A 12,192-nucleotide genomic window follows, 5' to 3' on the forward strand; every position below is an offset into this window, starting at 1 on the left:
TCCTAACCACTGGACCGCCAGGGAATTCCCTTGTTTGCTCTTTTAGAGCTGAGGTTGCACAGGCCAAATCTGGCCAGCCACCTATTTTTGTAAATAAAGTTTTATTGGAACACAGCCATGCCCATTTATTTACATCTTATCTATGGCTCTCACAGCAGGGCTGAGTAGTTACAACAGAGACCATTATGGCCTGCAAAGCCTAAAATGCTTACTTTTTGACTCTTTCCAGAAAGTTTGTTAATCCCTGCTTTAGAGCTATATGTGCCTCTATAAAAGAGCAGGGGAAGTCGTGTCCATCGATCTTATAGTCTCGTGCTCTTTCCACCTGGGATGGCCCCCCTGCTGCACCAGCAGAGGCTTAGTTGCGAGTCACAGGCTTTCTGGGGCCACTACTGTGTGAGCTTGTTCTGTATAATCTCAGGGGCCCAAGACTGGGCAGTCGAAGACTCATCTTCAGGCAGCAAGCAAAAACAGGGCCAGGGAAAGCTGGTATCATCATGAGCAAAGAATAAAGGGTGAGTGAAACCCTTTAAGGGGCCTCACTTCTTGGTGTCTCTTGAATTCTGTTTCTGTACAACCAAAGGGTCAGGTATGGAGGGGAAGCAGTCTCAGTTTTGGCCGCCTGTGAAGTGGTCGACTACCTTGGATCTTGGAGTCTGAGGGCCACCCTTCCTTGTGGCTGTTCCTGGCTTCCCCCTGGTGGCTGTGCCCTGCCTTGGGTATCTCCCCTGCCTCCTGTGCCATGCGAGCTACTTGGGAGTGGAGTGTCAGAGGGCCGCAGAGAATCGTGGAATAAGAAGTTGAAGCATCACTTGCCAGAGCCATCTTGCCCGTTTCTGAAAGCTGAGAAAGAGGATGTCTGTTTCTTAAAAGTTCCAGGTGTGCCTTTTGTAAGCTTTCCTTCCTCGGTTACCCCTTATTCAGAATTCTTACAAGGATCAAGTGCACGAGTGCCTGGGAAAGCTCTTTAAAAGGTCAGAAGTCCTGGGCATCTACCCTGAGAAAACCATAATTCAAAAAGAGTCATGTACCACAATGTTCATTGCAGCTCTATTTACAGTAGCCCAGACATGGAAGCAACCTAAGTGTCCATCGACAGATGAATGGGTAAAGAAGATGTGGCACATATATACAATGGAATATTACTCAGCCATAAAAAGAAACGAAATTGAGTTATTTGTAGTGAGGTGGATGGACCTAGAGTCTGTCTTAGAGTGAAGTAAGTCAGAAAGAGAAAAACAGATATCGTATGCTAACACATATATATGGAATAAAAAAAAAATGGTTCTGAAGAACCTAGGGGCAGGACAGGAATAAAGACAGATGTAGAGAATGGACTTGAGGACACAGGGAGGGGGAAGGGTAAGCTGGGATGAAGTGAGAGAGTGGGATGGACATATATACACTACCAAATGTAAAATAGCTAGTGGGAAGCAGCTGCATAGCACAGGGAGATCAGCTTGATGCTTTGTGTCCCCCTAGAGTGGTGGGATAGGGAGCGTGGGAGGGAGACGCAAGAGGGAGGAGATATGGGGATATATGTATATGTATAGCTGATTCACTTTGTTACGATGCAGAAACTAACACACCATTGTAAAGCAATTATACTCCAATAAAGATGTTAAAAAAAAAAGTCAGAAGTCCTGTGTGAGATGTGGGACACTATGCTTCCTTCATTTATTTGCTTTTGATTGTCCTTGTGGTCTTCTGGAATTTTAGACTGTTCTTAACACTCTATACCTTGTGAGTAAAAGTTCTTGAAAGTTGTTGTAGAATTTCTTAGAGAAAGTTATTTCTGTGTATCCTTTAAACACATCCTCTCAATATCTTCAGATAGCTTTTACATAGCCCTGCTCTGCAGTCAGGTAGTAGGTATGTGTTGCAATTCCAAGAGTGAACAGCTGAAGGTGGTGAGTCCAGGTCGCCTCAGATGTCAAGAAACCGTAAAAGAAACAAAACGTTTCTTTCTTTTTCTCTTCCTCCTTCTCTGTCCTTCCCCTCCTTCCCCCAGACCAGATCCCCTGAAAATTTAACTGAGGACCATTTTCCATGTGGGTGGATCTCCCAATTCTGTTACTTGCCCTTAGGGGTCACCTTCCTACCAGGAACTGCTTCCTCATGATTTCTGCCCCCATCATTCTGTCCTGGGGGGGGCGGGATCTGCTGCCTCTCCCGACCTGTCCTTCATCTCTAGTTATTGTCTGTGTAAATGGTGCTCTTACCTGCCAGTCTGCTCATCAGAAACAAGGAAACATCCTTACCCCTCCTTTTTCTTTATCCCATCCTACACCAAAGAAGCCACCACCAGGTTCTGGATATCAGCAACTTCCTTTTTCTTTCCTCTTTTTAAACTTTTTTTTTTTTTTTTTAAAATAAGTAGCTCTCTATTTCTGGGATATAAGTGCAGGTGGGCATGAGGGCATTAAAAGAGTAGCAGGTTATGGAGCGCCTTGTTTCTTGCTAAGTCGTAGGGGTGTGAAGAGCTGTTGCAGGCAGAAAGGGGTGTTGTTTTAGTCTTCACAGCTGGTGATAATAGAGCTGAGGAGGAGAGGATGCATTTGAGAATAGTCAGCAGGGCTGAGTGATTTTTTTTAATTGAAATATATCAGTCCTTGACATAATTTTTTTTAATTGAAGTATAGTTGATTTACAATGTTGTGTTAGTTTCAGGTACAGCAAAGTGATTCAGTTATATATATAGAAAGAGATACAGACATACATATAGATATCTATTCTTTTCCAGGTCCTTTTCCCTTATAGGTTATTACAAAATATTGAGTAGAATTCCCTGTGCTATACAGTAGGTCCTTGTTGGTTATCTGTTTTATATATAGTAGTGTGTATGTTAATCCCAAACTCCTCTAATTTATCCCTCCCCCCTTTCCCCTTGGGTAACCATAAGTTTGTTTTCTCTGTCTGTGGGTCTATTTGTTTTGTACATAAGCTCATTTGCATCATTGTTTTTAGATTCCACATATAAGCGATATCATATGATTTGACATATAATACTATGTTAGTTGCATAGTATGTATTACATAGTGGTCTGACATTTGTGTACATTCAGGCTGAGGGATTGATTGGACAGGGAGGAGGAGCTGGAGAATTCTAGCATGACCAGTAGGTGACTGGTTGGGGGTGTAGCCACCGACTAAGCTAGGAAAAGCGCGAGGGGGGGCTTCCCTGGTGGCGCAGGGGTTGAGGGTCCGCCTGCTGATGCAGGGGACGCGGGTTCGTGCCCCGGTCCGGGAAGATCCCACATGCCGCGGAGTGGCTGGGCCCGTGAGCCATGACCGCTGAGCCTGCACGTCCGGAGCCTGTGCTCCGCAACGGGAGAGGCCACAACAGTGAGAGGCCCGCATACCGCAAAAAAAAAAAAAAAAAAAAAGCGCGAGGGGGAGGCAGGGCTGTGTGTGTGTGTGTTTCACACTTTTTAAAACTGCAGCCACAGTAAAAAAATAACTGTACATCCCTAGCCAGGACCCACATCTATGTACCTATGTCTGTAAATAATAAGGGCACACACATGGTACTTACTAAGGGCGGGCCCTGTTCTGAGTATCACTCACGTATTTCCTCATTAATCCCCACAACCCTATGAGGTGTTATTTTCTCTACTTTTCAGATGAGGAAACCTTGGCCCAGGGAGTTTAGTGACTTTCCGAAGGCCTCACAGCAAACAAGTGGTGGAGCTGGGATTTGACCCTTGTCCCTCCAGGCTCCAGAGTGCCTGCTGTTTACCACCCTACTATTCTCCACTGTCACAGAAAAAAATAAATGTATCCGTCATTCCACATGATGCTTTCTGACGTTTGCTACTTTATTCTATTTCATCCCCAAACTGCTGGTCACAACCCACCACATTGGTTTCTTGACCCTCTCTAATAGGTCCCAAGCTGCTTTTTTTAAAAAAATGAATGAATGAATGTATTTTTGGCCGCATTGGGTCTTTCTCTAGTTGTGGCGGGGTGGGGCTACTCTTCGTCGCGGTGCGCGGGCTTCTCATTGCGGTGGCTTCTCTTGTTGCGGAGCATATCAAGCTGCTTTTTTGAGAAATACTCTTATGTCTTGCTTCCAGTCTACCTCTTAACATCCCAGTGACCATTCCCCTGACTCAGGCTCCCCATCACTTGGCTCCTGGACAGCTACAATAATCTCCTTTTTCCCTCCATTTGTTCTTTATGCCGAGACCAAATAACTTGAAAAGTACATTTCTTACCATATCATTCCCCTGATTTTAAATCCGTAAGTATCCCATTGCTCTTCAGGCCCTAGCACTTGGTACATGAAGATGATGGGTAAATGTATGAGTAATAAATAATTATAGAAAGATTACTGTGTGTTTTTTCTCAGGATGAAGATCTTCTACCAAGTAAATATTTTGAAATCGACTTTCCAATGATAGTCACGAGAAAGCTGCACAGCATCAAGTAAGTGTGGCTTTGGCCGGAAGCAAGAGCACGGTGAGATTCAGAACCAGATTCTGGTAGACAGCAGGTCTGAGGCAGGAGACCTCACTTTAGGGCACTGCTTTCCTTTCATCCCCTCCTCCCTCTTTCTTGCCCCCGGGACACTCATTCCAACATATCGTGCAGTCTTCAACATGAAATACACCCTCCTTTGTGACTCTTCTATCCGTTCATGTAATTTCTCTGAACATTTAAAAAAATGACCTAGAGTAGATTAATAATCTGAATTTAAAAAATTTTATATTGGATTGTAGTTGATTAACAATGTTGTGTATTAATCTGAATTTCTATGTGTATTTTGCTTACTTATTGTCAGGGTATAGAAAGGTGTCTGGCCCAGAATAGATGTGTAGTAAATATTATTTGAATGAATGAATGGGAGGCTGAAGTTAATCAGTTATTTTGGGCTCGGCCTATGGGATCTTAGTTCCCCGACCAGGGATCGAACCCGCGTCTCCTGCATTGGAAGCACAGAGTCCTAACCACTGGACCACCAGGGAATTCCCTGTTTTCTTGCATATTTTTGATTGGGAGAGTTATCACATAAATGTTACTAAAAACACTGGAACATTTGGAAAATACTTGCTAGCCTGTCTGTAGCTGTTTCTAAGTACGTATGTCATGATCAGTTTGTGATTTGATATCAGATTCTCCATGAAAAGCTTAGCTGACCTAACTGACTTGTATCCCCTGGACTTTTACTGTACGTGCCTAGGGTCAAATGTGATTAAACAGATGACCCTTTGGCGTGGCCCTTCCTTTGAATAGTAGTGATACCTGTTTGCCATGTCTGCATTTTAGCAGTAAATGAGCTGCTTGACTCGCCTTTCTTTTTCTCATCTTCTACAGATTGAAACCTCTCCTGTCAAAACCCATTTTAGACTTACATTCAGAGGACACACTTCAAATGGGTAAGTATCCTTAACCTAAGTAATACAACCTGGGCTATATAACAATTTTTGCTCTTTTTCCCCTTTTATTTTTAAAGATGGTGTGTGTGTGTGTGTGTGTGTGTGCGCGCGCACGCGCGTGTCGCACGAATACACGTATCCTTCTGCTGATACATTTTCACTTCCACCATAGTTACTATGAAGGAATTTAAAACAGTTTTGATGTGACTCTTCTTAGATGTCCATAGGTCCCCACTCTTTAAAAAGAATTTAAATTAGTTGTGAACATTTCAAAAATGGGAGATTTTTCATGAAAGTCTTGATTTTCAGTTTTGCTTGGAAAAATCACATCTAGCTCCTACATGGCAGCCATTGAGCAGCGGCCGCTTTATTTAGAAGGGTCATGTCTTCTCCAGTTCTGACCCCACCACTCCCTCTTGTCTTACACCTGACCTGCTTCCTGGTTTATGTCACCTCCTTGGCCCCTGCAGTCAGTTTTTCCCCTCAAGTTTTAATTATGAATGTTTACAACACCACTTTCCTCATTTCTAAGCCTTTCGAATTATGGTAAAACTCTTCCAGAATCTTCCATTGTTTTCAGTCTCTATCTGACAGAGAGGTTCCAGGGCCTTATTAATAATTTGGGTCAGAAAACATGCTTAGAGAGGATGGCCTTCTCGGATGGTCGACACAGATAGCACAGCAAACATCAGACGATTAGATACGCTTCCTCTTTTACACAACCACAGTGCTTTAGTCATCCTCCTAGTGATCAGATTCCCAATAAAGTTTCCACAGAAAATGATATCTCCCCCATCCTTTGTTTCCCTTATACAAGTTGTAAGTAGAAGCTGTTCAGGCTTTGCCATTTGCTGGCCTATTTGCTTTCTGTACAGTTTTGCTACCGTAATTTTCTATGTATTTGGTGTCAGAATGATTATCTGCAATGAATGTGCTAGTACTTTGCTAGGACTCTGATCCATCAATGTAGAAATATATGAAATAGAAAGTAAAGACTTTCCATAATCCCTCCTCCCACCCAAGATAACCAGTGTTCAGAGTATTTTCTACTGCAGATGAACAGTATACCCAGAGAAAGGTAAATATCACACATAATAAAGTACACACACAGATATAATCCAGTGCGTGGCACATAAAAGGCTCGATAATTTTTTGTTGAATGAATGTATATACACATTGAGTAAATATGTGTTGTAGTGTAACATATATTTGTTGAACGAGTGGATCTATACTTCTATATATGAATATAGGTTTATATGTAATTTTAATAAAATAAATAATTTATACATACTGTTTTGTGACTTGCTCTTTTCATGTCCTAGTAAATCATGGCTGTCTTTTCATGTCAGAATATATAAATCTACCTCATTATTTCTAATGGCTTTACAGTACTCCTCTGCATGGAAATTCTGTTTTATTTAATCTTTTCCCTACTGATGGTCATTTAGATTGCTGCCTTTTTATATTTTTATATTCAGCAGTGTTGTAGAAAACACATATATATGTGTGTATTTGCAGGAGTTGCTAGCTAAAAGAATTGTACATTGTGAATTTTAATAGCTACTACCAAACTGATCTTCAAGAACATATTATTAATTTATGTTTTCATTAAGAGTAGATGAGGATTCTTTTTCTCTACACCATCACTAACGCTGGATATTACCATTTTTAAAAATCTCTACCAGTCTGATGGGCTGTAACAATGTCCCATTGTTTTAAAATTTTATATAACTTTGAATGCTTAGAGTCCAGCGAGATGGAGTATCTTTCTATAGTTTTATTGGCCTTTAGGAATTTCTTTGTAAATTGCCTTTTCATTTCCTTTGCCCATTTTTTTCTTCAGTTGCATTGTTTCCCCCCAGCCTTTTTTTTTCCAATTTATAGGAACCCTTTATAACATACAGATATGTTCTTTGATAAAAGCCTCTTGTCAGCTTTTTTTAAGAAGTATTTATTTATATATTTATATTTATTTGGTTGCACTGGGTCTTAGTTGCAGCAGGCGGGCTCCCTTAGTTGCAGCTCACAGACTCCTTAGTTGCGGCTCGCCGGGTCCTCAGTTGCAGCACCTGGGCTCCTTAGTTGCAGCTCCAGGCCTCCTTAATTGCGGCAGGCAGGCTCCTTAGTTGTGGCTTGTGGGCTCCTTAGTTGTGGCATGTGAACTCTTAGTTGCGGCATGCATGTGGGATCAAGTTCCCCGACCAGGGATCGAACCTGGGCCGCCTGCATTGGGAGCGTGGAGTCTTATCCACTGTGCCACCAGGGAAGTCTCTTGTCAGCTTTTTTTATTGTATATTTTTTTCTTAGTTTTTGCTTGTTTTTTTAAATCTGTGTTTGTGTGTTATGTGGGTAAATTTTCCAGTTTTTTCCTTTATATCAATAGTTTTTGATCTTGCCATCGTACTGAGAAAGGAATCTGAATAAAAATAAATAAAAACGTGAATGAAAATCTGAGAAAAGTGATAGATGATAATAAAACTGACAAAAATTTCATTTAAAAATTACCCTTTTTCATCAAACCCCTGGGGCTGTAAGAATCACCACTATTTATTTATCAATAGGAGAGAAAAAGTGCTGACAAATTAAACTGATACATTATCGACTGTTAGATGCATCCAGATTTCAGAAATGTTAAAATGTGAAAAATATATGCATCTTAGAATTGATGATAGATGTTTTCTTAAGCTGAACTATGCACAGGGTAAGAAATTAAAAGTATGTAAATGAGCACACAATGAAAAGTAAGTCAAGATGAGTTCTTAAAAGTAAGTCAGATTCTATTACTTTCCTGCTTAAATCCTTCTAGTGCTGAAATTTACATGGTTAATTGGGTGTCTGGATGCCTCCTGATTTTCTTTCCTTTTTTTATTAATATTTATTTTTATTTATTATTTATTTGGCTGCATTGGGTCTTAGTTGCGGCACGCGGGATCCTTAATTGTGGTGCATGGGCTCTTCGTTGCGGTGTGCAGGCTTCTCTCTAGTTGTGGTGCGGGCTCCAGAGCGCGTGGGTGTCTAGTTGTGGCACGCAGGCTCTCTAGTTGTGGTGCAGGCTCTAGAGCACACGGGATTAGTTGCCCCGCGGCATGTGGGATTTTAATTCCCCGACCAGGGATCAAACCTGTGTCCCCTGCGTTGGAAGGCAGATTCTTAATCACTGCACCACCAGGGAAGTCCCCCGATTTTATTTTCGACTACAGTAATATGATCTCACCACACTGCCCTCCTGCTGTCCTCTGAATGTGCCAAGCTTGCTCTCACCTTCAAACCTTTCCTCTTCCCTTGACCTGGAACTCTTTCCCCCTAATTTTGCTTAATGGGCTCCATCTCATCACCCATGTCCCACTTCAGCTGCCACCTCCTACTCTAGGCACAGTTTTCCCTCATCCTCTTTTATTTTCTTCATAGCTCTTAATACTCTGATGCTATCTTGATTCTTCATTTGTTTAATGATTCACCGTCTCTCCCTCCTTGAGGGAATAAGCCTCAAGAGCACAGGGACCTCTCCTATCTTGTTCATTGCTATATCCCCAGCACCTAGAACAGTGCCTGGCACACAGAGATTATTGATGGAATAAATACATACCTGAATGCTTGAATGAGTGAATGTTTGTGTCTTTGTAATCCATCTCAACTCCGATGTGGAACTGGTTGAGTATAAAGGAAAAAGAGCAACAAATCAAAGCATTGCAGAGTGGTGTCAGGTATCTCAGCTGAGCCGCAAGAAGGAGTAACCCTCTAGGGGGAAGATTGTCTCGCACAAGGCAAGTTTAGGGAAAGGAGGAGCATGCGGAGGAAGCCGAAAGGCCAGTGTGACAGGAGCTGGCAGTGGGGAGGGGTGCATGGCTCAAGATGAAGCTGAAGAAGGCGGGGCTGCATCATGCAGGATCTCCTGGGCCAGGCCAAGTAGTGTGGACTCTCTTCTAAGGGAGGTGGGACCCTGTCATGCACTCCCAAAAGGCTGCACCCCCCTTTGTAGTGTCCCCCACACTTGTCCACTCTTCATCTTCCCTGCTGGATTGCAGGCCCCATGGGGGCAGGACCGTGCCTTTTTGTTCATCAGTTTCTTCCCAGGACTCAGTGCCGAGGACATAATGAGAGCTCAGTAAGTATTCGTGGGTGGACAGATGGACAGACAAACAAGCAAAACTCCTGTGTGGTCCAGAAATCCACCTGAGGCTGTCTTTATTTTACAATGCTTTTTATTTTAATTTAAATTTTTAAACTTTTTATTTTATATTGGAGTATAGCCGATTAACAACGTTGTGATGGTTTCAGGTGCACAGCAAAGTGACTCAGCCATACGTATCAGTGTATCCATTCTCCCCCAGACTCCCCTCCCATCCAGGCTGCCACATAACATTGAGCAGAGTTCCCTGTGCTATACAGTAGGTCCCCGTTGGTTATCCTTTTTAAATATAGCAGTGTGTACATGTCAATCCCAGCTTTTTTATTTTTAAACTAGAATGTTCTAGGAAAATCTGGGGACCTAAAAGAACACTTTGCAATCCTAATAATAAGTCTGTCTTTGAAGACATGTAATGAATGGGATTGATGGGACTCACTACAGGTCAGTAGCACATAGGAACACGTCTCTCTTGAAATGCTGACTTGGAGGTGATGGAAGAGATCATGACCTGTATGCCCTGTGGATTGTGTGTGTGTGTGTTTGTGTGTGTGTGTGTGTGTAACTACCATGTTACATTGTGTAAATCTTCCACTTTCTCCTGCCTTTCATAGGTGTGAGCTGAATGAGGCAGATAATTAAAGTCTATATGAGCTTTTGCTCTGTAACAAACCACTGCAAAGCATGTGGCTTAAAATAACAGCCGTCTGGGGCTTCCCTGGTGGTGCAGTGGTTGAGAGTCCGCCTGCCGATGCAGGGGACACGGGTTCGTGCCCCGGTCCGGGAAGATCCCACATACCGTGGAGCGGCTGCGCCCGTGAGCCATGGCCACTGAGCCTGCGCGTCCAGAGCCTGTTACTCCGCAACAGGAGAGGCCACAACAGTGAGAGGCCCGCGTACCGCAAAAAACAAACAAACAAACAAAAAAAACCAGCCGTCTGTTTAGCTCACAATCCTGCAGCTTGGCAATTTGAGTTGGGTTCATCTGTGTGGAGCTTCTCAGCACCTGCCCGGATTTAATCATCTGTGGTCTGGTCTTCACAGACGACCTGCACGATGTACCACCATTGAGTTAGGCCAAGGAGTGTGTGCCCACTTTCCTTTACTAAGTGCCTCAGTATATTTTTCATGATGACTCTAGGTTAAAAAACATATCAGCAGTTCTGTTTATTAATAAGTTGGGTTCAAGCATTGTAAGTATTTATGTCCTAACAACTTTTTGGTCATTTGAAAAAAAGCCACTTACATTCTAAGAACAAATACTCTCTTAATTTCATTCTTAAATAACCACAGTTACTTCTAATGGGATATGTGCTCCTGTCGGGCCCTTTATGACCTCGCCTGGGAGCCAGATTGGACACTACCACCTGTTCCTCTTGCAATATTGCAAATGATGTTTGAGCAGTAGTGGCTTTTTCATCACAGTCAAACCTGAGAAATCAGCTTTGCAGAGATACGGTGTCATTAAAAGGAGTGCAGAGAAGTCTCCTGTGGAAACTATGACTGCCTCGAGCTGATGGTCTGCTGTGTCTGGTGCATGTTGAGTATCTCTGCGTTTCCCTCAAAAATTTAAAACATCCTGTTCTGCCCTTGTGAGTTGGTTGTGCCGCCCCAGGGCACCTCAGTATAGTTTGGGATCCATGAAGCTCAGCACTTTGACATTGCCCTTCATCTTAGCCATAACCATATGAGGTTGCCATTGTATGCATTTTATACTTAAAAGTAGGCGTGAGCAGTATGTCATACGACTAGGAACTGGCAGAGTAGACATTTGCTGTCAGGGATGTTTGAGACCAAAGCCCATTCCTCTGCAGGTGTACTCCAAAGAGAGTTTTCATCTTGGGAACCATGTCCTGGATAAAAGCTACGGCATGTTAAGTTGTCCCTATCCAAGAATAATTAGAACTATTTGGGAGAGTACCTGAGTTCTTAGCGATGATGTAGGATGGCTGTAGAATGTCCCAGCTTCTTCCGTGGTTTGTACTTTGAGGAAGTTGAGTGAACAGTGCTTCAGGTAAATAATCAAGCAATTTAATTTCTTTTTTTTATTATAATCTATTTTTAAAAATAGAGAGTTTAAATTGAAAAGAATTTCAGGCCTACACAAAAATAATGTGACTAGATTGATGAACCTCCATGCACCCATCGCCTAACTTTATTGCCAGTCTCATTTCATCTGTACTGGTGGTTCTAAAGGTGTAGTCCCAGGCTAACAGCATCAGCCCCATCTGGAAACTTGTTAGAAGTACAGATTTCTACTTTTGAAAAATCTGAATCAGAAACCCAGGGGCTGGAGCCTGATCAGGCTGTTTTAACAAGCCCTCTGGGCGAATCTGATGCCTGCCAAAGCTTGAGAACTACTATACATACCATTCCATCCAACCTCTGGTGGAGTATTTTAAAGGAAATATTTTATTTGTAAATACTTTAGTACATAAACTATTTTCTTTTAAACATAATAGCTCACAAATTGACAAAACATTTAGAGAGCAATTGGTACCAATATTTAAATAGGCTTATTACTCTTTGATCTCCTAATTCTTCTCATCATAACCTGTGTAACTGGACAGACAAGTCCTTTGTGACATGTATACAAGGATGTTCGCCTGAGATGGAGTAAACTTGGAAATACTGCCTGTCTAATATTGAGCGATTGGCTAAGTAAGTTGTTTTATCTATTCCGTGGAGC

General features: G+C 42.3%; 1 protein-coding gene across 1 annotated transcript in view; it reads left to right on the forward strand.

The window, feature by feature from the left end:
* Window positions 1-12,192, forward strand: part of LCMT1 (leucine carboxyl methyltransferase 1) — a 53,590-nt gene that overhangs the window by 24,485 nt on the left and 16,913 nt on the right. Inside the window, exons 4-5 of the mRNA XM_060033084.1 lie at window positions 4,351-4,427; window positions 5,316-5,377. Of these exons, the coding sequence (XP_059889067.1) occupies window positions 4,351-4,427; window positions 5,316-5,377 (139 nt within the window). The remainder of the gene's footprint in view (window positions 1-4,350; window positions 4,428-5,315; window positions 5,378-12,192) is intronic.

Source organism: Delphinus delphis, chromosome 15 (assembly GCF_949987515.2).
Source record: "Delphinus delphis chromosome 15, mDelDel1.2, whole genome shotgun sequence".
NCBI lineage: Eukaryota > Metazoa > Chordata > Mammalia > Artiodactyla > Delphinidae > Delphinus > Delphinus delphis.